Raw genomic sequence first — 26,488 nt, forward strand, 5'->3', positions numbered from 1 at the left:
TCTAATCTTAACCAAATCAGTAAATAGTCTGCATAAGGCAAAATGAAAATGCCAGGCTGTCTGAAAAAAGCCATCAAATACTGAAGGAACCTTTGTAAAAAGGTCCATGGTGGTGTCGCTAGTCCAACAGGACGAGCTGACAATTGTAAGTGCCTGATAAAGAAAATGAAATGTGAAAAACAATAGGAATGTGAAGAAACGCATTATTGGGATTGATGCCCAAAAGTCCCCACACCATCCCCACATTGTGGATCTCAATGTTTGTATTTTTAATGGTCCTGTACTTATTTGTTCACATATTTCATGTCCAGGACTGCCTGAAATTCTCCCGACTTGGGCACAAAAAAAGGTTTGCGTATATTCCATTCCCTTTCTAGTTTTCTGTGACAGGAGCTTGTGCATAGAGTCCAGTAAAGTTTGAGCCTTAATTGGGTCCTTCCGTAATCGCGATATCATAAAACAAGTTCTTACTGGAATTATCCTGAATTCCAAGGCATAGCCTAGCTCTAGGATATGACAAACCCACACATCCATTGTGATCTGGACCCAGCACTCGTTTAACTGAGAGATTCTTCACTCTATAGCTGGAATGTCCATGGAGTGAGTCTGCCTTCCTTCAAGAGGGATTTATTGGTAATGTTTTGATGGATCCCTGCTTACCCCTTCCTCTTTCTCCTCCTAAGACGGAAATGTAAAACCGAATTAGAGTGAGAATTATCTCATGGGTTTGTAGCATCTCCTGGCAACTCGAAAGTAATGTCTATAAATATGCCCAATATTCTAGGCTTCTTCTCCTGAAGTACTATGTGCACCTTTTCCTTTGTAACGTCCTTAAAATTATATTCTCTAATCCTTCTCTAAACAAAGCTTCACCAGAAATGGGAAGTGAAACAAGCTAGTTCTTCAAATAAGCATAAGCTGCCCAGGATCTAAGCAACAAGGAGCTTCAGGCGGACACCGAAAGTATAGTACTTTGCCTACAAATCAAACACTGTCAAAAGATGATTACCCACAAAAAAAAAATCTATTGCTTCCCTGTTGGGAGAACAATCATTGAACACACTATCTATTCACACCTAGTTCAAAATTTTCTTCGAAATTCCGATCTTTATGGTTCTGGCGATACAGGCCATAGCAATAGCTGGCTTGTAAGTGTACATTTTTACAAATCTTCTCAATGCCATTAATTTTTTGTCAAGGTTCTGTCATTCATAATCAATCAGACCGTTGGTCACCTGATGGACTAGAAATAGCCTGGTCTTTCTTTGTGGACCTCTAAAGGCTGTCAACTGCATTGAGGTACATCCTCAATTTCCATTGTTTGCCTCATTGCCATAATGAGCTCATGTCCATGTTCATATTCATGAAACTTCTCTGACCTACTCTGAAGAAAAGGGATTCAAGATGTTAAAATCATCTGAAGGGGACCCAACGCTCTTAGTTGCAGATAATGAGGATTACTGCATATGTTTCTTAAATGATGACAATGTCGTTATAAACAAAGCCTTCAACATGTGTTAAATGAAGACAGAGCTTCTTCCTTGGCATGTAAAATGTAATATATTTATGGCAAACCTGCTTAGGATGTTCTGGTGGAAGCTGCCCATCACAGGAGACAACTGTCAGATGTTTAGTTTTATCTACAGCCTTCCTAGGCTTAGCCGCCCGCACCCGGTTCACAATTCTCAGCCTAAATGTTCCTTTCAGGGGAGTTAGCTGGAGCAGCAGAGATGCTTGCAGAGTAAATTGGCAGCATTGAATGTCAGCCATGCTGAGGATTTAATACCCAGTAGGCAGGAGTGAGTAGCCAAGATAGAATCGAATTTGCATCCAACCAGCCCAATGCAAGGCCATGGGGTCAAGGGCTTGGACTTGCACGATCGCACAGGAAAAACCTCGCAGGCAGTGTGGCAAGGGTCAGACCTGGCAGTGTGGGAGTCTCTCCTACCGATGCCAGCACTCTTCAGGCTTGTGGCACAGTTTCCTCAGCTAACGGCCACGTAAGCTGTGTCTCTGGGGAACTTTGAAGCTGCTTCCGGTAAGCAACTCTGATAGCGGCCCCAAGTATGCCTATGTCTACACCACGTGCAATGGTAGGAAAAAAGCTTCCAACATGCATCCTCTCAGCATGGGGTAGAACAAACAATCGACCTGAAAATGGAGGGAGGATGATATGTACATCAGCCGGTCAGCGGTAAAGGAGCCAAACACACATGTGTGGTCCTGGGGGAAAAGGGGAGAAACCACTTTTTTCAGTCCTTTCCAAATTAATCAAAGTGTTCGGCACAGAAATCTTGCATCTAAGAATCTGTGTTCACTTCTGTTATTTTCTCCAGTTACATTAATCTCCTGAAGACAGATTGTTCTCTTTAATATAGGAACCACTATAACAACAGGAAATTCTTAAAGCTCCAGAAAAAGTTGGTACTAAATGGATTAGAAAACTGTGAAAATCTACTCAAACTTTGCAGACATTATTAAGGTCTAGCTGAAGACCGTTACTTCAAACTACATGTCATTGGACTGCTTGAAATCAGCCACAGATTTACCAATTTACTGTAAAAGCAATGCGCTGTTTTCCTGTCAGGGCCTTTTCATCAGTTCATTCCACACAGCTTATCTTTTACCAGCGCAGTAGAGTTAAAAGGTAAATATAATCATAAAGCATGCAAAAGCACATTGTATTAAAGAGTGCGGCAATGCCCACAATTCAGAAGATGAGGTGTCCCATGTTAATTTGAGAGTCCTCTGGCTGTTCTGACGTATTGTTTTAATAAAATAGAATATTCTGAAAACAATTGGTGGGGTTCAAGTGTCTTATTAGGCAACTTAACGCAGAATATCACTCTAATCCTAATGCAAAATAACTGTTTCCATTGTTTTGACCAGTGTGACATCCATCTGCTACTGCCGAATTTAGCAATGCCACCATTGTAACATTCTATAGCTGCATTCTGCAGATATCCCTTGCTGAAAACTTGCCTCCAAGGGATATTAAAATGGCTACTGCCATTTACACCCACTGAAAACAGCAAAGGTTGCCATGGTGACAGCTGTCAGAGAAAAAAAATGTTCAGGTGAAATCTCTGCAAAACATAATTTAACATAAATAAAGAGCAGGAAACAGATCAGCAAATTGTGAACTTTACCTTATGAATCTATTTTTGTTTTTGGGGAGATTGCTATTTTAAGGCACCTCAAATAACAGCTGTGCTTGTTTAAGCAAAAGTGAATGTTTTATGCATCTCCTGCTAGCATGTTTTTATGGAAGACGTCTGCTATACCTTTTACGTAAATTAAAAAAGAGTAATTGACTATGTGGAAAAAGATGCATTTTAAACACATTTTTGTTGGTTTTGTCTCAAGAAAATATGACAAAGACAATAATTTTACTCATAATGTCTATATTGTAATCTGTAACAGTTGCATACCAAAATTTCATAACTTTTTCTGTATTCAGTGCTAGTTAATTTAGACTTAAAAAGTATGAAGGTGCAAAATATGTGTTTTTACCTAACTAGCAAATTGTGGAAAGTGCGAAATGTCGCTTTCCTCTGAGTTTTAATAGCAAAAGTTACACTATTTAAAGCTTGCATAATAAAAATTGCACATTTTGCATAATAAAACTAAAATATATACACATTTGCACAAAAAAAATGACATGCATCTTAACCCTGGCTGTGCTCAAAGCTGTGACCATGCAGCAAGCTTAAACCTATAGGGAACCATGTTAAAAATGGTTTTGAAGCAAAAGGTCGCACTGTGTGCTCATTTGCATGTCATTTCCCAAAATCCCTTGCTGCAGTGGAAGTGCTGTGTGATAATGGTGAAAGGCGGGGTTTCAGACCTGTCTAAGACGTGCAAATGAGCACACAGTAATATTTCCATTTGCTATATGCTTTGCAGTGGAGGGTTTTTGTCACTTTTTTTACCCACCATAACTTAACTATGTATATATATATATATATATATACATGTAGAGGTATCAGTACCGTGTTAGCCGAGCTTCAATAATCAAAAAATAAATAGATGATACCGTTCTGTGGCTAACGAAATGCTTTTATTTGTGCAAGCTTTCGAGATACACTGATCTCTTCTTCCGGCGATGTTACAATCAGTGTATCTCGAAAGCTCGCACAAATAAAAGCATTTCGTTAGCCACAGAAAGGTATCATCTATTTATTTTTTGATTATATATATATATATATATACGAAAAACAAATAATGATGAAATGCGTCATTGGTGGGATGCATATTCCCTTCAGGATTATGTAGACAGGAAAATAATCCCGAGAGGATTAAGAATTACTAAAACCCCCACATTTGAAACAAATTTCAAGTTTACTAGGGAATGGAATGATACAATGGACAAATGCTCCTTCTCTCTAATGAAACTTTTAATACAATTTAGGGAAACAAAGGTGAAAGAACTAGAATCTGAAATTGATGCTATTCAAGATTTACTGAAACCGTACTCTGATACTGGTGAGTTCAAAGAATATGATGATATCACTAGTAGGAGAGTCATCACCTTTGAAAAGGAGGTAGCAGATAGGAAGGATCTTAAACTTAGTCGTGATAAAGAAGATTATGCTACTGACAAAGTCAGGGTCTGGAAACGGACCAACAATTTTAATAGAAGAGGTGGGCGCTATCATTCTGGCTCTAGAGTTCGGGGGGGAGGTTATCACCCTCACACCCCCAGGGGAAGGGAGGGGCATACATCTGGCCCCCGGGACAACAGACAGGGCTCCCCTAGAACCACAGGGGATTCTCGGCCTGTCTCAGCCCCAGGCAGTCGTTATTCGGCCCTAGAGGTTGAGAGACTGCCTGGGGATGAGACTGATAGTGAGACCCCTGAGGGCCAGGTAAGAACAGATCATAGTACTGGTTCCACCAAGGTCACTAGACTGAAAGATTCCAAGGCTATCATTAAATCTCCTCATTTTTTAGACAGAACGCAGAGACAGGAGAAAAAGGCGAGAGAGAAAGAGAGAGAGAAGGACAAGGAAAAGCACTATCCCCTATGGGACCGCGAACAAATCACAGGGTCAGGGAAAAAGAGGAGCAGAGGCGTTAGAGCGGGGAGAGTGCAACAGAGGAAGAAGGAGAACAGAAGAAGACTGGTTACTCCTGAGGTTAGCAGTATATTCAATTTATCTTCAGTCTAATTGTCAATTTATGATATATCTTTATTAGAGAGGTGCCTGTCATTTGCTCCGAACACAGGCCCCAATGCTTTTCAACTATTTGTTGACCTAAACAGTTTTATTAGGAAAATCACCCTTAAGAGACATTTTAACATACAATAAATGAATATTAGGCCGGCAGGGGATACTGGGGCCTTCAGTAAACAGGAAAATGTATGCATTGAGGCTCTCACATAACTCCTGGTGGAATCTGGAGGGTTTCTAGATTTGTCACAGGAGTATACTGACAATGTCGATTTATCCATCCACTCCATTAGTACTGCTGAGCTAGACCTGGAGGAGGATTTGAAGATAATGCATTCTCCCTTTAGACCTAGGTCTGTTTTCTTTCCCTACCAGTCCAAGGGAGGTTTTGTTGAAGCCTTTTATAGTTTGGTACTCCGGGACTTTGAGGCATTATGCTGTAAGAAAGTCAAAGTCAATAGTAATTTCTCACAAGGAGAACTGGACGCATTAAATAAATTTAAAAACTATCAGAATATTGTTATCAGGCAGGCTGACAAGGGGGGAGGCGTGGTCATCCAGGACATTTCTGCGTATCTCCTTGAGGCACGCAGACTCCTGGGTGACTCGGCCTCCTATACTACCTTTGAGTTTGACCCGGTCATCTGTTATCAAAATAGTCTAAAGGAACTTCTCATTCAAGCACAAATTGATGGTATTATTTCCAAAATGGAATTTAAGTTTTTATTTAATACTCATCCACGTACACCTATGTTTTATCATCTACCTAAGGTACACAAGTCCCTGATCAATCCCCCTGGCAGGCCTATTATATCCGGGGTGGAGTCCATGACGTTGAGCTTATCCCAATATGTTAATTACTATCTCCAACCCTTTGTAGCTAAGCTCAGGTCACATATTAGGGATACGCTCCATGTCATCGACTCCAATTTGGAATTTAAGTGGAAATCCACTTATCTTTGGGCCACATGCGATGTGGCCTCACTTTACACCTGTATAGACCATGCCAGGGGGATTGAAGCTATAAGATACTGGCTAGACAGGGACTTGTGTATCCCGAGTAAACACAAAAATTTCATTCTGGACTATGTTACATTTATTTTAAATCATAATTACTTTTTGTTTGAAGATACATATTATTTACAGATCTGTGGAATGGCCATGGGCACGAGGTTCGCCCCCAGCTATGCCAATCTCTTCATGGGATTTTGGGAGGAGAGATTTGTGTGGCAAAATGAAGATCTTGGGGCGGGCCTCGTGTACTATGGCCGTTTCATCGATGATATCATTTTGATTTGGGATGGAGAGGAGGCCATTTTATCCAACATTTTGAGTTCTTTTGATAATAACCCTTTGGGTTTGAAATTCACATTCAATATAGATGCAGTTTCAATAGTCTTTTTGGATTTAGTGCTCACTTCAGATGTGGACTCTAACATTGTCACGTCCACCCATTTCAAAGAAGTTTCTGTTAACAATTATGTTCATGCATCCAGCAACAAGCATCAACAGTGGTTGAAAAATATTCCCGTGGGGCAGTTTCACCGTATCAGGAGAAACTGCACCAGAGATAGTGATTTCATTCAGCAGTCGGAACAGCTCAGCCGGAAGTTTCATACCAAAGGCTACAATGACAAATTGGTCTCCGAATCCTTTGGGAAAGTCAATTCTCTGGATACGTCTGCTATGTTTCATAAATCTAGAGCTACAAAGGAGGGGTCGCGTCTGATTTATGGTGCCCCAGTGGCCACTGGAAATATGGGTTTTTCTACTGTGAGATTTATTACCACATTCAATCAGTCTTTTAGATCTATTCCAAACATCATCAGTGACCATTGGGGTATCCTTAGGTGCGATCCCGATTTGAAAGGCATTCTTCCAGATCGAGCCTCTATTGTATACAGGAAGGCTAGAAGTATGAAGAGTATTATAGCTCCAACTAGACTTAGGTCGGAGGATGCATCCATTACGCCCGCCACTGGGGGTCCGGCTGGTAACCATAGGTGCGGACGTGGTCAGTGCATCACCTGTAAGCATCTTGAGATTAAGTCCCAGTTCAGTTCTCCCAATAGAGGTATTATTTACCAAGTCAGGAATTTCATCAACTGTCAGAGTTACTATGTCGTCTACTGCATCCAGTGTGGTTGTGGCCAGCGATATATTGGCCGCACCACACGCCCTCTTAGTACTCGCTTCCTGGAGCACAGGAGAAGTGTTATAAAGGGTACCAACACAAATAGCATCTCTCGCCATTATAAAATGGCACATAATCAGGACCCAAAAACCATGACTGTGATGGGCCTTGAACACATTTCTCCCTGTGCTCTAGGTGGCGACAGATTCAAGATTCTTTGTCAACAGGAAACATTTTGGATCCACCAGTTGGGCACTCTTACCCCTGGTGGACTCAATGAGTGTCTGGATGCTAGTACACTAGTCTAACCTTCTTCCTTGTTTGGACTCTCCTCACTCTAATGTAGGCAGGTTCCTCCATCTCCATCTGTGCCCCCTGTCCCTTCCCCCATCTCCCTCCTCCCCCCCTTGTCTCTCCCCTTTCCCTCCCTCCCCCTTCCCCCCCCCTCGGTTATCCCTCCTACCCCTCCCCTCTCCCCATACAGTATATTACATTATGGAATTTTATATATGTTCTCCCCCAATATATATGATTTCAATTGGAATAGTATATTCACTATCCTTTTGTTTTCATTTCATGTGGTCCTGTTTCTCTCTCACCCTCCCCCTTTAGGTCGCTTCAATATTTTGTAATTTAATACAATTCATTTGAAGCATTAATATCATGTCTCTCCCTTGCCACGCTGTCTATTAATACGATGATTTTTCATTTAGTGTTTTATTATTATTTACACTTCATATATATGGTTCCTTGGGATCCAATATCATCTAGGTGGTTATTTTAATTTATTTAATTTTTATTCTATTCAATATGTTTTATTTTTAAAATATTTTTTTCTGGTACATTATTTGTTTATTAATATTGACTTCCATTTATATCAGCAATATTCATAATGTTTTCATCTATATTTTCTATATTTGTTTAAGAATTGTATTATATTTTTTCATATTAAGTATATTATTGTATATGTTTCTATTGCTATTTTATTTGAGGTCTATTTTTATATATATCCTCTCAATTGTATATAGTTCACTTAATTGTCATTTGTAGGTTAATCACTCATATTTTTCGTTTGTAATATTTAGGTTGCATAAAGATTTGTTTTTATTCTATATGATCTTATCACAATAGTTATATCCATTCTATCAACAATTTATGTGTCTCATGTTTCGCCATTTATATTCTGTATATTTGTGCCAGTTATTACTAATTATCTCTTTTGGGAGTCACTATAACGTCGATTGAATGAACAATTATGTGGTTTAGCTTGTCCCATACAAGATACGGGTTGCTGGGCAACCCGCTGGCTATAAATACACAGACTGTTCAGCATCCATTATTAGCCCTTTGAGAAAGTCGCCGTCTGGTGACGAAACGCGTTAGGGAACGTCATTGCGTCACTACGACTTCACGCATGCGCACGAGGAGGCCGCTTTGAGCGCGAGTCAATATTGCGGCCATTGAAGTGTTGGAGGCAATCTCTGGGACTTATACAGATGAATTTTTCCTGTGATGACATCTCCGGTTTCCTGGTAGCAGCCCTACAGCCCTGAGGGAGCTTCGATCTGTGGACTCCTGTTGCAGAAAAACCGGATGGTGGTGAATTATTCACAAATTGCCTGATTTGTTTTTACTCTTGTGAGTGTATTTCTTCCCCCCCCCCCTCCACTCCCCTCCTTTTTAGCATCAAATGTACAATTTTACGCTATGGGGCGTGCGCTCTCTCCTCTTTTTTTCTTATAAATATATATACATATATACATACACACAGCTGATATACCAGAGGTGGTTGAGTTACCAACACAGGACAAAGAATATAATGGAAAAAGGATTGACACATAGCCTGACGTTTCAGTCTTCTTGACGGTACAGATGCAGCAAGACCCAACAACATCGGTGCCACAGTCACGCAACTGTGATGGTCGTAGTACCGAAGCATTAATGCTGCGGGCGGTCCCATTGAGAAGGATGGACCCCATCCCCCCCAGCGCGATCAGTATGTATGTATATATCAAACACAGAAGAATACTGTATGGAGCAATAGACACTAACATACAGATAAGGCCCTATATATAATGCACTCAAGGTCTGTGGGAGAGAGTACCCTACTGAGTGAATAATTGCAGTTCAAAGGAGAAAGTCTGGACCAAGTAGTAAGGTAAATTATTGTTTATTAAAATACTTTATTGAGAATAAACTATTAAAATATAATGGAACCAGTCTAATGTTGTGAGTATAGGAACTGAAAGTATTCCGTGCTTTTGCCCCGTAGGGGGTCTATATTAAGCAAAATATACCAAATATGTGACACCTGCACAATGATAACCGTGCAAGTGAGAAGTCAAAGTAAGTCTAAAAACATCAGCACAATGAAAGACCAGAAGCACAGGTACCCAATGCCTAGTGTAACGTGGCTAAAAGGGCTGCTTCTGATAGGTAATGACGTCACTGGATAGCCTGTAAATCGTAGCGCTCACAGAAAGCACTGGAGTGTTATTAAATAAATGTCACCTAACATGTAATGCCTCTCAGAAATATATAATACTGTAAAAGTATTATCAATGGAGGGCAACAATGTAGTGTGGTGAATAACGGTGTGAGGTAAATGTAAGCCCACACACTGATTGAAGACACACAAGTGCACACTTGTAGTGTTTGCCACAGTGATCAGTGGATAAACACATAAATGGAGTAGCTGAATTCGCTAAGTAGGCAGTAGAGAACCCCGCATAAACGAACCCTGAGCGTCAGTAAATACACAGGGACGGAGGTGAATAAATGAGGTCCCTACACACCAATATATGCTGACACTGCGGGGATATAACATGCAGCAGAATCGTGTGCTCTCCCAAACTGACCCTCAATAACATACCCCTACAGCACACGGGGGGGAGAGGGGTGGGGAGAGGAAAGAAAAGAGGGAGAGACAACCCTCAATTTTTTATCTGAGCTTGCCCTGTGGGAACACGATCCTGTATGGCAAGCGTGGTGAGTGCGCAGCTTACGAGGCTCCTTCGGTGTTCCGATCAGGTCTGCTAGAAACTGCTGGCATCCGTAGTGAGTCGCGATACGTGACGTCATGACGCCCTCTGACGTACGTTTCGCGTTTGCTTCATCCAGAGAGGGATAGATCTTCACTCCCCCCAGTGGCCAGTATTTATAGGGCTCTGCTGGGAGGACAAAGGTTGAGTTAAAGCCCCATAAGGCAAAATGGAAAGTAATAGGAGTATATGAAGTCAATAGAGATGCCAATGTGGTAATAAGAAGTGGGGAGCTGAGCCCCCATTACCCAATGGAGTAATTAAAATAGAATGGTTACTAATTAAAAGTAGGTATATTGCCACTTAGCCAAGTACAAGACATCATAAACAAAGGCACCAACACTAATACATTAAACTGCCAATGTCTGCCACAATACTGCCAGTTGTGGGGAGTCTCACAAAAAGGGGGTGAATAAGAAGCCCTCATTCAGGCCGTTTGGAATTAAAGTATGGAGGTTATAAATTCAACGGCTCTCCTTTTGGAGTAAAATGCGATCCCAATGATCACATGATCAATGCCACAGAAGCGGAGATTGCTGATGTTACCATTATGTGCCTCATTGACATGACGTGCAAGTGGGGTCTCCAGATGGTTAAGTATAGAACCAATGTGTTCAAGGATGCGTCGCCTGAACTCGCGTCTGCTTTTACCCATGTACTTTTTACCGCATCCACACGTGGCCAAATATACGACTCCGAGAGTCTTACAGTTCAGAAAATGTCTGATGGTATAATGGCGGGAGTTATCCCAATTAGAGAATGTTTTTGAAGGGATTATAAACTCGCATGCCTTGCATGTACCACACTTATAGGTACCCATAGGTCGTTGTGGCAACCAGGTTTTGTTGGCCACACTACTCAGATGGCTGTGTACCAGCCGATCCTTTGTGGTGTTAATGTTGCCATTGTTACCCTTAATGATGGTGATGTCTAAAAAGTTTAATCTATCAGTCTGGATATCAATCGTGAACCGTAAATTAAGTCCATTATTATTAAGGATACTGATGAACTGGATGAGCGACTCTCTGGTGCCGTGCCACAGAATGAATATATCATCTATATAGCGGCACCAGAGGTTAATCCATTGAGTATAGTCCTGCAAAATCTTCACTGAAGACGACCGTCTCCTCCCACCAGCCAAGGTACAGATTAGCATATGAAGGGGCACATGTTGTGCCCATCGCTGTACCTTGTACGTGGTCTGGACGTGGAGGCCCTCTATACCTGTATTCTACACGATAGAGGGCTCTCTGCCACTGCACACTTTTTACAGGGACGGGGTACCGATTTGTTTATTCACAATGATTTTGTGATACAACTGCTGTACTACGTCTTGACACAATTACTTCCTGTTCGACGGCCGTCAATACCACCAGATCCAAGGTACAGCGATGGGCACAACATGTGCACCTTCATATGCTAATCTGTACCTTAGCTGGTGGGAGGAGACGGTCGTCTTCAGTGAAGATTTTGCAGGACTATACTCAATGGATTGACCTCTGGTGCCGCTATATAGATGATATATTCATTCTGTGGCGCGGCACCAGAGTCGCTCATCCAGTTCATCAGTATCCTTAATAATAATGGATTTAATTTACGGTTCACGATTGATATCCAGATTGATAGATTAAACTTTTTAGACATCACCATCATTAAGGGTAACATTGGCAACATTAACACCACACTACATCGTAGTGGCTCAGTCGCAGGGCTCAGAATACAAAGGATCAGCTGTGTAACAGCCATCTGAGTAGTGTGGCCAACAAAACCTGGTTGCCACAACGCCCTATGGGTACCTATAAGTGTGGTACATGCAAGGCATGCAAATTTATAATCCCTACAAAAACATTCTCCAATTGGGATAACTCCCGCCATTATACCATCAGACATTTTCTGAACTGTAAGACTCTCTGAGTCGTATATTTGGCCACGTGTGGATGCGGTAAAAAGTACGTGGGTAAAAGCAGACGCGAGTTCAGGCGACGCATCCTTGAACACATTGGTTCTATACGTAACCATCTGGAGACCCCACTTGCACGTCATGTCAATGAGGCACATAATGGTAACATCAGCAATCTCCGCTTCTGTGGCATTGATCATGTGATCATTGGGCCCAGAAAAGGAGATTGGGATCGCATTTTACTCCAAAAGGAGAGCCGTTGGATTTATAACCTCATACTTTAACTCTAAACGGCCTGAATGAAGGCTTCGTATTCACCCCCTATTTGTGAGACACCCCACAACTGGCAGTATTGTGGCAGACATTGGCAGTTTAATGTATTAGTGTTGGTTCCTTTGTTTATGATGTCTTGTACTTGCTAAGTGGCAATATACCAACTTTTAATTAGTAACCATTCTATTTTAATTACTCCATTGGGTAATGGGGACTCAGCTCCCCACTTCTTATTACCACATTGGCATCTCTATTGACTTCATACACTCCTATTACTTTCCATTTTGCATTATGGGGCTTTAACTCCTCCTTTGTCCTCCCAGCAGAGCCCTATAAATACTGGCCACTGGGGGGAGTGAAGATCTATCCCTCTCTGGATGAAGCAAACGCGAAACGTACGTCGGAGGGCGTTATGACGTCACGTACCGCGACTCACTACGGATGCCAGCTGTTTCTAGCAGACCTGATTGGAACACCGACGGAGCCTCCTAAGCTGCGCACTCACCACGCTTGTCATACAGGATCGTGTTCCCATAGGGCAAGCTCAGATAAGTTTTTTGAGGGTCCTCTCTCCCTCTTTTCTTTCCTCTCCCCACCCCTTGTGCCGTAGGGGTATGTTATTGAGGGTCAGTTTGGGAGAGCACACGATTCTGCTGCACTGTTATATCCCCGCAGGGTCAGCATATATTGGTGTGTAGGGACCTCATTTATTCACCTCTGTCCCTGTGTAGTTACTGACGCTCAGGGTTCGTTTATGCGGGGTTCTCTACTGCCTACTTAGCGAATCCAGCTACTCCATTTATGTGTTTATCCACTGATCACTGTGGCAAACACTACAAGTGTGCACTTGTGTGTCTTCAATCAGTGTGTGGGCTTACATTTACCTCACACCGTTATTCACCACACTACATTGTTGCCCTCCATTGATAATACTTTTACAGTATTATATATTTCTGAGAGGCATTACATGTTAGGTGACATTTATTTAATAACACACCAGTGCTTTCTGTGAGCGCTACGATTTACAGGCTATCCAGTGACGTCATTACCTATCAGAAGCAGCCCTTTTAGCCACGTTACACTAGGCATTGGGTACCTGTGCTTCTGGTCTTTCATTGTGCTGATGTTTTTAGACTTACTTTGACTTCTCACTTGCACGGTTATCATTGTGCAGGTGTCACATATTTGGTATATTTTGCTAAATATAGACCCCCTACGGGGCAACAGCATGGAATACTTTCAGTTCCTATACTCACAACATTAGACTGGTTCCATTATATTTTAATAGTTTATTCTCAATAAAGTATTTTAATAAACAATAATTTATCTTACTACTTGGTCCAGACTTTCTCCTTTGTACTGCAATTATTCACTCAGTAGGGTACTCTCTCCCACAGACCTTGAGTGCATTATATATAGGGCCTTATCTGTATGTTAGTGTCTTTTGCTCCATACAGTGTTCTTCTCTGTGTTTGATATTTATCTCCTTGCCCTATTGCACCGGCCTGTTTCTATGACAGCTTTGGTCACATTAGGTAGAGCGGGTGCATCTTTCTTCTGCCTCCTGTATGTATATATTTGGTATATTTATGTATGTCCCAGGACATACTTGAAAACGAGAGGTAACTCTCAATGTATTACTTCCTGGTAAAATATTTTATAAATAAAATAAATAAATAAATAATATATGTAGAATAAATAAGTTCTTCAGTATTAGGTGATACTTTTTCCTCTCTTCCTCAGGTCAGCAATACTGATATACTGTACAAAGGTTTCTACAACTTAGACAGGGATTAGAAAGAAAAAAAAAGGAAGAATAAAAGAACAGAGAGGCGCTGGAAGGTTGTTAAAACAGAGATAAGAAAGGTGAGGATTAGGGAAGGGGTGGGGGGGGGGGGGGGGCGCTGTACATCCACAGCAGCACAGAGGGGGAAGAGGATGCTTGGGGGGGGGGGAGGGAGGGAAGGTATAGGATGGCACAATGGCAGGGAGACAGGAAGGACAATTACAACAAACTATGATAGTGTGTGAGAAACCCCATGTCTGCATTAAGTCCACTTGTTTTGGTATCAAAGAGTCTTATCATTCTGAGCTCAACTGTTTTCCGTTCTTAGGTGCGTGCGTTTGAACATTCCATTGAGGATTTTGATTTTTAAATAATTTATGGAACGATCTGGCTACGAGAAATGATGTCCCACTGGTGAGAAGTATCTTCCGTCTTAATCGTGGCGTATAGAGTGTCTGTGCATATTAATTCTTCTTTTAAGTTTTTGGCTGGTTTCCCCAATTTTCCTTGGTCACATTTGTTGCACTGAATCATATAAACCACGTTCCTGGATGTGCAGCAGTATGATGCTTTGACATTGAGTGTTCCATTGTTGTGACTGGCTGTGGGATCTTGACATATATGTTTGCAGAGTTTACAACGTGTGTTGTTGCACGGTTTTGTGCCATTATCAGTGTCTAAGTTCGTTGTGAAGTTTTCTGTTGACTAATTTCTGTTTGAGGTTTGGTGGTTGCTGGAATGCAAGAATGGGAGGTTTGGGAAAGATTTCTTTTAATGTCACATCCTCTTCCAGTATGGGTTGTACTGTAGATCTTTGATTATTTTTCGTATTCCCTCTAGGGTAGGGTTGTATGTGGCCACTAGTGGGTATGCGTGTGGTAGGTTCTCTCTGTCTGTATTGTAGGTGTTCTCGTGGGGCTTTTAGTGCAGATGTAATAGTTCTGGCAATGGTCTTTGGTTTGTATCCCTTCTGTCTGAACGATTCAGTCAGGGTTGTGAGATGTGTAGGGAGGGGAAAGAGACCAGAACCCTATGTGATGCACTCAACTCTACTGATATGAAAATAATAAACTTTATTATTTTCATATCAGTAGAGTTGAGTGCATCACATAGGGTTCTGGTCTCTTTCCCCTCCCTACACATATGTATTAACCCTGATAGCACCTCTCTAGCAAGTAACTTTGATTTGAGCTGAGCAGGATTTTCCCCTCCCCCATTTCCCCTCCAACCATTTGTAAGGGATGTGAGATGCCTGTTTCTGTCGTCAGTGTCAGTGCATATGCGGTGGTATCTTATAGCCTGGCTGTGTATGATACCTTGTTTTGTATGAGTGGGATGGAAGCTGGAGTTGTGGAGGTAACTGCATCTGTCTGTTGGTTTCTTGTATACAGATGTGTGTAGTTTGTCATCTTTCAGTGTTACTGTTGTATCTAGAAAGTTAACTACGTTTGCAGAATAATCCATTTTGAGTTTAATTGATGGATGGAATGAGTTCAGGGACTCGTGGAATTGTTTTATGTTTCCTTCACCCTCTGTTCATATTATAAACAGGTCATCAATGTATCTGTAGTATTTGTAGGGTTTGTGGGGGCATGTAGTTAGGAATCTTTGTTCAAGATTTGCCATGAAAAGATTGGCCTATTGCGGTGCCATCTTGGTACCCATTGCAGTACCCATTAGTTGTAGGTACATTTCCTTGTTGAAGCTTAAGTAGTTGTGTGTGAGAATGTATTCTATCAGTTTGGTAATTACATCAGCACTGTATTTCTGATCCAGGGGAAATGCTGCAAGGTATTGCAAGCATGCCTCAATACCATCCTTGTGGGGGATGTTGCTGTAAAAGGATTCTACATCCATGTTAACTAGCAGTGTGTTGGATGGTAGTTGGTTGATGTTAAGGTTATTGAGGAGATCTGTGGTATATTGTATGAAGCTGTTGGTGCTTCTGACTAAAGGTTTGAGAATATTCTCAACTAAACCTGATATTCTTTCTGTGAGTGTATCCATACGTGTTATAATAGGTCTGCCGGGGTTTCCTGGTTTGTGGATTTTGGGAAGGATATAGAAGATCCCAACTCCTGGGTTGTCAGGTATTAGTTGCTTCAATTGTGGTTGCAGGTGGTTAGGGAATGACTTGAGATTCATGAGTTGCTTTGTATATTCCTGGGGTGACTGTGTGCTCATTTGCATGTAATTTCCCAGAATCCCTTGCTGCAGTGGAAGCACTGTATGCTAGGAGATAATGGGTTAAGGCAGGGTTGCAGACCTGTCTAAGGCCGAGGACCCGCTGCGGTCTGTGGCGCGCGTGGCCGCGCGGGCCACCAGCCCCTTACCTCCAGTCTGGTGGTCCCCACTGCCTCCTTCCGACGTGGCTGACTACGTGCTGTGACGCGTCAGCCGGCCAGAGCTACAAGCTTCTGGTGATTATAAGCGCTGACGCGTAACGTGGTGCGCGAGGCAGCCGGGGAGGAGGGAAGGAGGGGAGCTGTCTGGAGCTACAGGAGGGAGGCGGCTTGGTATGCATAGTGTGCCGGTGTGTGTAATGGCCCCGCCCCCCCACGTCATGGCCGCACCGACCCAATTTTGTCACCCCCCCCTGCCGAAACAAGTTCACTGCAGACCGCAGATCGCAGTGCAGTGACTTGCACATGCCACCGGCAAGCAAGGCGGCCGTGCAGGCGCGTGCAGCGGGCCTTATCCTTAGACATGTGAATGTGCTCACAAGTGATCTTTTTATTTGCAAAGATATATAGAAGCTGATAGCAGATGAAGACCACTTGGCCCGACCTTATCTGTCCATTTTACATACTTGCTCTAATACTGTACACCCCCCATTGGATCTTTGCTTTCATCACCTCCAAGGGATTGGAGAGAAAAATAAATAAGCTGCCAGTGAGAAATGGCTGAATCCTGAATGCATGGAAAGACACGCATAAAAGTAGTAGCAAGGCAATCACAAGGAACAGTTATCTCTTCAGCGCACAGGATGTTAAATATGCATGCAAAGGTTTTACATCTTCCATTTGGGAGATAAGGACCAAGGAATGCTTTTGTACAGTGTGACCCTTTGAGTACACAAGGAAGTTTCATGAGATAAGCTCAATAAGAGTGTGAGACTTTCAAAGTGCAGTCTATTGAGATTGCAAATAAGGGAAAGCAAACAGCCATGCAACACCTTCACTATAACTTTCAAAGTTCCTATAACAAACCCAACATGTACACTAGCTATTTACCTCTTTGCTGCCTATTGCAGAAAGTGCTATAGACCTGTCAACAGCCCAAAGGTGACATTTTGCTCCGAAAGCCTAAAAAGACAGTCACAGAATATATAATACATTTAATGTGCAATGGGATTTACATCGCTCGGGACGCCAGACAACCTGTACAATTAACATGATGCCAGCAATCTTCATGGACATGCATCCTCTAAAATAAGTATCAGTCTCCAAGATACTGTAGCATAGAATTCAAGGATTTTTGTAGTTCATCCTAAATACGTCTGTGCCTTACGTATTATATGATAAATACATGATATTGTACCAGAAATTTGGAGTTGGTTCAGCATCTTTACCCTCATTAAATATGGCTAAATTAGAAAAAAGTCGGGTGAATTATATATCCCCATATCAAGTGTTAAGGTTTTGAACCTAAATGTCAAATGATAAAGAATATCCTTAGACACTGAGTGTTAGACAAGCTAATTAACACGGCAGCTTTATTGTAATAGGAAAAAAACAATAAGTTATTTGCCCATCATGGCAAAAATGCAAATCATGCTTCCTAAACAACCACGTCAAAAAAATGAACTATATTTATTCACATATCAACCTGCTTGTCATGGCACCAAGCAGCTCTCCCCGGAAAATTGTGAAATCGCTTTTGTAGCCATTTTTGACAACACTAAATTGCACAGATTCTTTACTGAGCCCCAAAATATTGAAATAGAAAAGCGAATGGGGAAAATGTATAAATACTACGCTGTCTATCTTGAAACCAGCTAATGTTCAGTTGTGAGTGATATAGCAGACAAAAAGCCGCTGAACATTCTGTTAAGAATTGCTAAGATTGACAAGACAGTAGTATAGAAATGTTTAGCAATACGTACAGAACTAATGTGCAGTTCATTATTGTAGATATATGTACTTGTTACTTTTATTAACTGCTGCTGCTGTGCACTGATGGCACAATCTATAGTAGAAAATAGGATGTACATCTCAGTGTATATATTCTCAGTTAACAAATTAAATAAAAAGGACCTGCTGCCCTTGTGACATTGGTTTGACATTTAAATGCCCCCTTGACAGAGGGGACAACACCATATTTGTCAGTCAGTGCAGTGGTGCAGGAGACCTGATACCGGTTGTTAACCACTCTCTCACTTAAAAGGTCAAGGACCAAGGAGGGATTCTTACATGTTCAAAAATTAAACAATGGTCAATATTACTTCCAAATATATGCCAAGCATAAAGCTTAATGACCACTGGATCCGGATTTCCAGGGACAGGCACAGTCAGTCCCAGTCCTACACTTCACAACAGTTTCATTGCAGTAAGTTCAACACAGTCTATAGAGGGCGAGAGCTGGAAAACCAGCAGAGCTCAACTCTGTCCCCGTAACTCAGAACCAGTGATACTGCACTAACTACTGTTTGCCTGCACATTCAATGCAACCACAGCTATCGTAACCGAAAGGAAGCTGGAACATTTCATTAAACAAATAATTATTTCATAAACATCTATTTTTTAAAGGAATCAAATTCAAGAATCAATTTAATACAAAGGAAGATCAATCATATCCAATAAAAATACACATGAAGAGTAAAGGAATAAAAACCATAAAATCAGAAAACTTCTGCCTGAACCCTCATCCAAGTGCCTCAAATTGCCCCTTTGCTTTAGTCATGATGTGCTTTTTCATATATTCTAAAACGTCCCACACCGAGGTAACTATACATGCTACTTATTTAGGGAGTTAGCAGTGGGGAAAGTGTGCAGGAGACTCAGGCACAAACCGAATGGTCCTGTGCTGATTTATGTCAGAAATAAAGTTAGGATTTTCACTGTTAACTCAAAACATACCACCTGAGGGATTCCATAACAGTTCATAAAACAGGTTTTTTTTAAACAAAAAAAAAAAAATAACAGGCTGCAGCCTGTATGTAGCAAGATTCCTCTGCCCCCCCTCAAAGAAACAGAAGAACATATGTAGCATCACATGTGTGTACTCACGGTGGAATGTAAAATCCGAAACTACGAATAAAGCAGGTGGTATAATTTTGAAAAGTGACTCAGAGTTTAATGACATTACCAGATTATTCTAGCAGACTAATTCTCACTCGCTGCATGACTTCAATGAAGCTCTCAGTACTCATGCTGACTTCGATTTAGTTCAAGTGCTATTTGATGCATTTCATCTGGAGTTTTATTCACTTCAAACTACACTTCATTTAAGCTGGCTGCTGGGCCACTCATTTATTTTTCTACTTTATTACCCGAGCGTTGCTATTGTTGCGTTTACATAACAGACTGGTGCAATGCACTGTTTAGATTTACAATGAAGACGTCAGCATGGCTGACAGCAACAAAACATTGTAAAGAGATACCTCTTATTGCATATCAGGGACCGTAGGAAAAGGAGATCCATGACGTTGTCGTGTGCTTACATACAATCACATTTCCTGATTAAGGAAGAAGGGCAGGGGGGGACACTTTGTTTCCAATGGATGCTTTTGGGGGTTTAAAAAAAAAAGGGTTTTCTTCATTTTTTCTCAATTTTAATCTGCAGTGCTATTAAAAAAATAAATTTGTTATGATATAGAAATTAAGCAGCTTTCTTTAATTCTTTCTATTTTACCACTCATTTTAATCTTTAACGCAGCTAATCCTATTCAATGTAGCTATGGGTATTTTTTTATAGAACTAAAACCATTTAGGGGTGGGGCTTCTAGAGCCTGGGTACTCTATATGTTTAGCTCTGGGGACCCCCACTCCCCTAGATAATTACAGTGTGGGGTCTGCAATATATGATGCCCATTTTGATTCCCCTAAATGGAGAGGAAAACACCAGCCACTGAAAATGTAAGTTCTCAGCAACAGAATCTACTCCTTGAGAAAGCGCAACACTTGCGTGAAACGTGCGGGTTTTTATTTTTGCACTTTCTGGGTACCCTGCCTATTCATTTTTTGGATTGTTGGGGAATCATGTGAGTGCCCCGATCATTGTACAACACTGCTGCTATCTCAGCAACCGGGCTATTCCCAGAGCTGAAAATAGTTCCAAATTCTGTAAAAGAAAACACATAGTTATAAATAAAATGCGGGATTGTTGCTGTAATTTTAACTTCTAGGTCAGGTGTGATACTGCAATGTGTGATACTCAAAACAGGTTTTCATTTTTTTTTTTTAATAAAGCAATGCGAGTAATGCGTTTGCAGGTTCCCTCTTATACATACTGATTCTATCCTGATCACACCCCACTGACCCAGCAACAACAGGAACTGCGCCCCCTACATGCTCATATCATGCAACTGATTCTCTTCCCCATAATCAGTAGTGTCTACAGGTAGTCCTCGCTATCCAACGTTTCACTTTACAACGAATGGCATATCCAACACTTAATCCAACCCTATGGGCCGGTTTTCGACGTCGGAATGCGTTATCCGACGCCTGAATTCGTTATCCAACGCTCACCACCACCGATTAACATGGGACTCACTTTACAACGGTTTCACTATCCAACGCTACTTCCAGAACGGATTCCGTTGGATAACCGAGGACTGCCCGTACTTCGATTTTGCTTTAAGTTTTCTCCATTGGGAAGTAATTACTGCTGAATTGTGTCTAATTACCTATCTTAACATTTCACGAATACCTATTCTGAATGGTCTGCACCAATGCCTACCATTCACTCACTTTCATTTGAGGTCTACTCCATCTTACTAGTTGCCAAGACTAAGGATATACAAAGCATGACTTCCATATTTATAAATGCATCTGACAAATCACTGTATGAACAGGTACCGCCAGTGACATAACATAGTTACTTAGTAGATGAGGTTGAAAAAAAGACATATCCATCGAGTTCAACCTATGCTTGTCATTAAAAAAGAAAATAAAAAAAGAGTAGGATGATTGTGCAGGAATACAGGAGAGCACAACGGGGCAAAGTTCTGAAAACTAAATTCTAAAAACTAGACAAGTAGTACTTATCTACCATTTTGACCTTTGGTAACATCAAGCAGAAATTGGCTACTTGCAAAGATTAAGCAAAAGGAAAACTAGAGCTACCAAACATGGCATGTCAAGATTACCCCCCTTCTGCATGTTATTCTAATGCTTCCTTATGTTTTTGACCAGGTCTTTGTTCTTTCCCTTTCAAGTCAGATTAAGACCTAGTCCTTGCATACCCCTGCTGCCATGCTCCTGGGACAGAGCTAGCAGGGTAGCAATGTCTTGCTAATCAGCAAAAATCAACGGTGGCACTTAGCCTTAAAACAACGTTTTAAACAAAAAAACAAAACAAAAAAAGTGGCTTCTGGCTGAAGTGTTTTATTCCTCCTCTTCCTCACATGCTAAGCAGGACACACAGTGTGTGTTAACACTTTAAACTGCAGGCGTGATTATTTAAATGTACCGGGTAAACAAGTTGGAGTGTTTTACAGTATGCTAATGGAGTACTTTATCTACACAGGGAGGCTTCAGGACTTTTAGAAGCTTAAACAAATAACATCTTCGAAATAAGGTACAATGCTAATCATTCCACTTTATATTTTTGATAGAGATAGATATATCAAGTTTCAAAGAAACGTAACTGTGAAATCTGTGGAATGGTCACAAAGAGAGACATTTAAACCTGAGATTTCTCAGGCAAAAGAAATAGAAGTGTTTGACCAGTTTGCTGGTTCAATTCCCACCTGTGTGTGATCTCCAGCAAATACATTTACTTCTAGGCAAATTCGTCTATCACCATGACACTGGTTAATAGCACTCCATGCTGGGCAATAAATGTGCGGACACTTTTCTTATTTCTTAGTAAGGGCTGCACAGACTTTCCTGTGAGCTGATACCACATCACGTCAGAATGAAAAAGCCTACATTACTAAAATGTATGAGGCAATGATGACAGACACTCATTTCCAACTAAAACACCCACACCAAATTTGAGACAAGCAACACTCCTGCAAGGTATTGTAATAAAAATTAACTGCCTGAAAGATTGAATCGGGTGGTAGTGTAAAATAAATGTGAAGAGAACAGTTGTATAGCACTGGTAACATACAATAATAAGTGTAAACTCTGTACTGCCATGGTTAGGATCTACACGCAGTTTCTCATTACATTTTGTTTGAATGTCATCTGCAGTTTAGGTCAACTACTAATCACCACTTTGTCTAACGCGCTTCTTGGTGGGCTGTAAAAAAGCAGCTGCTCAGAAGAGCACTTTGTTCCTGGTTACTGCTAAATTATCTTATCTCCTGAATTCATCCTTGAGGAGGAAAGAAATATGTCCCATGTGGTTTGCATTAGATTTTTTTTAACAAGCCTGAAGACACAGATATTTTACACTGGAAACGAAGGATACCAGCTGAAAAAAAATGATGCCATGACTTGTAGGCACGATTGGAGGTTAATGGTATTTACGATTGTTACGTTCCATCACTGGACCATACCCTTGAGCCTCACTCCGTCCCACACTGAGCAGCCACTTTATCTTTTGTTTCAACAGTACCCCATATTGCCCACAGATTATAAACTCTCAGGAGCAGGGCCCTCATTACCTTCTGTATGTTTGCACTTGTTTGCACTTATTTGGTATGTCATCCCTGTGACATTACTCTGGACCCCATTGTACCGCGCTGTGGATTATGTTGGTGCTTTGCAACTAACCAATAAGAATCATCAGTGCTGGAGAGGTTAGCAGAGGACTGTTCAGAATGAGTTGCAATACTACACTCCCCATTTTTTTCTTCTTATTTGTATATGTAAAGCATGTGACAAAAGTATAATTATACATTCTTACCTAAGCTGGCAATTGTTTGGTACTCCTGTTATACATCTGTAAAAATTCTGAGTATGTGACTAACATAATTGCTGCTTCAGTCAGTGTAACTCAGCAGCTACAATGTATCCTGGTAATATTATCTATTGTTACAGTTTATAGCTCAAACTGTGATAATCTGTTACCAATATTCCCAGCAAACAGGAAAGTATTGCAAAGATCTTGCACCGCTGGGGATGTGGGCTACAACAGGCTATAGAAATCAAAGGATGCTTTAATACTCATTAAAAATTGCATTAAGAGTTGGATAAAAAAAAGCAGTAAGTATTATTCAATACTGCAGAACTGATTTATTTAAAATAAAAAAACAAAACAAAAAAAAAACAAAAAAAAACCATTTATACGATTTCAGGTTTTGCGGCTTCCATCAAGGTTAGTTACATTTGCTATTCCCCTAAATAAATGTATTCACTTGCTTCCACTATAATGCATCAGCTGCATGAACCGAGGAAACTGCGGCTTGTCGGATTCACATGCAACATACTCATACTTACCAGTACTGCGGAAGCCTGAGAAGTTTGCTGTACACAGCCGTGCTGAAAGAAGATATAACAGGGACAGGTGAGCAATACGATCCTGTGCTATCCAGAGATACGAGTCCTGCTTGAAAACCAAATATCTGCAAACAAACAGAAGAGGGAACAACGTACTTAATAAATACAAAACTGTCTGAGAAGAACAATGTCATCATTGTCTTTAGCTACATTATTACTTTCTGAACAGTGCGTCTTCTGTCAAAATCATTAAGGCAATTTGTGTATATATAAAATACCATAAGATTTAAAATGCCAACATATTAATATTTAAATAAAGCACCATATTTACTACCAAACAGTCTTCTAAGAACACCTTCTGCCGCTGGAAGACACTTGAGAGCCCAAGCAAGGCAATGTGCTGAAAAGTGTATTATGGCCCAAGACTGCTTAGAAAATATGGGCTAAAATGTCACGTGATTAGTAAGCTACATACACAAGTATTTAAAGATCCACTGAAGACAATATAACTAGAATCTATTCATTATGAAGGGGCAAAGTAAACATTTTGGTCTATTTAAACCTTATAAAAGTTTAGAAATACAGAATTACTAAACATGCGTGAAGCTATAGATTGAGTGTAGAAGGGGCAGGGTCGTAAGCAATATAATTACATACAAAGCAAAACTAATATTGTTTATTCTAACATAGCTTTGATTTATTGCAAATAGCACCTTACAATCAGAAATGCCAAATTGGTTGAGTAGGAATAAGCAACTGCAATACACAGTATGTTTAACTAGAACAGACCGACGGAGACAATATGAGAGGGGAGTACCTGATCTGAAGAATACAAATATACTGTAAGTGGATAATTACTGTATACAAAGCAGAGGAGGGCTAGTTACATAAAACAGAAGTACCGAAAGCATTAAAGATCCAGAATTAGTAAGAGGAGTCAGACAAATGATTAACTTATTTCATAATAACAATGTTAATTGTTATCCATGTAGGATGTGATCAGGCAGCTGATACATAACACAAGCTGCTAAAGGAGGGCTGAGTAAATAAAAAGGGCAGCAGGTAGAGTACACAACAGTGTCACTGCAAGATGAAAGAGTCTGCTGGGTCGCAAAAAATGCAAGTAGGCACTATATTAAATGGCTGGGATATTAGCAGAACCAATAAGAAAGGGGATTGTCAAACACTACTTGTTGTTTCGAATGTGTCAAGAGTAGCACTTCTGTCAACAATTAAGTAGGCAAAGAAGGGTGGGTAGCCCTGTTGGTCCTTTCTTCCATGTAGTAACAAAGCAGGGAGAGGGAGTAGGAGGTATGATACCTTTTATTGGACCAACAAGTAGTTGACATGTTATAAGCTTTCCAACCTCTCAGGGTCCTGTGTTACCCAATGAAGGACCCTGAGAGATTGGAAAGCTTGTAACACACCAACTACTTGTTAGTCCAATAAAAGGTGTCATATACCTGCCTCTCCCTCCTTTGTTACTAGAATTATTATATTATTCCAAGAAAAAGGGGAACTGGTTGGAGACAGAGCTACTGATAACAGGCAAATAGCTACATTATAAAGAGCAGATTCTATGGGTACCGTCCAACCCGAGGGCATTGTGATATTCAAAAGTAGGCACAAGTACAACTACTTAAAAAAAAAAAAAAACTGCGAGAAGATAAAGTCAGTACCCAGATATTAACATCTGAACCAGGGAGATGCAGCACACAGCTCCACTAAGAAGATTTAAAAGGTGCAATTTTCTATTGTGGATTTTCACATTGCCAGTCAGTCTCTGGTCTTGCGTGTTTTTTTGTGTAAAGATTGCTGCCTCTTTCCATAAAAGCAGTAGATATTAGGCGCAGTAGATATTAGGCACAGCTGATCAGATTTATATTTTGTGCTTTCACAATGAAAGAAATTATATTTTTGTAAATGTCCAATTTTGGGTGTTTCCGCGCAAAAACCTAACCCAGCTGATCAGACCAAATAGACAAGAGGAGAAATCAAACTGAAACAAACACACAGACGTTTGCAAGACTTGCTGTTCGCCTTGCCGCGGCTGCTCGCGGTCCCGTGACGACCATGGCCTGCACAGATTTGCGCTGCGTGGTGTCCGATCTGGAAGCATGGACCCCTCGCAGCGCGATCACTGGGGACAGTATGTCTGGCTACATCTGTACATTAGAGCGATTTTGCAGAGCAAGGTGTCTCGTGCCCATGTAGCAGTGAATAGGTCAACATGGATTTCTATTGCAGCATGTTCATTTTCATGTGGGTGGCAAGGAGGAGAGGGATCCCACGACTCAGCATAAAGCGCGGCTTGGAAATTGCACAGGCACGTTTGTGCTTATGTTTTGCTTCGCTTCTATTTTTACCCTGCAACAAAAATGCCTGAGTTATTTTCCCAGTCCACCAATTAAACAGTGAATGGCCTTTATTCTTACATCCTGCTTAAAGTGTTAATGATTTATTACATGTCAAGAATTAGAGCCGTCTCTCATACAATATTTCCCCTAACATCTGTCCTAAAACGACCTGTTGGAATCCATAATTGGTTCCATGTCTTCATACACACACGAGCATTAGTGTTTCCCTGTGATGCTGATGGTAAAGTGCTTTGATGTTTTAGCTATTTACC

General features: G+C 40.9%; 1 protein-coding gene across 7 annotated transcripts in view; it reads right to left on the reverse strand.

Annotated features, from left to right (window-relative positions):
• VPS13B (vacuolar protein sorting 13 homolog B) overlaps positions 1-26,488 on the reverse strand; it is a 1,123,013-nt gene that overhangs the window by 907,263 nt on the left and 189,262 nt on the right. For 6 of the 7 annotated variants that reach the window (XM_075582636.1, XM_075582637.1, XM_075582642.1 and 3 more), the window contains exon 16: positions 23,860-23,984. In XM_075582636.1, coding sequence (XP_075438751.1) covers positions 23,860-23,984 — 125 coding nt within the window. Of the gene's footprint in view, positions 1-4,449; positions 5,612-23,859; positions 23,985-26,488 lie in introns of those variants that run through there. The other variant, XM_075582643.1, reaches the window with a different exon arrangement.

This window comes from Ascaphus truei, chromosome 2 (assembly GCF_040206685.1).
Source record: "Ascaphus truei isolate aAscTru1 chromosome 2, aAscTru1.hap1, whole genome shotgun sequence".
NCBI lineage: Eukaryota > Metazoa > Chordata > Amphibia > Anura > Ascaphidae > Ascaphus > Ascaphus truei.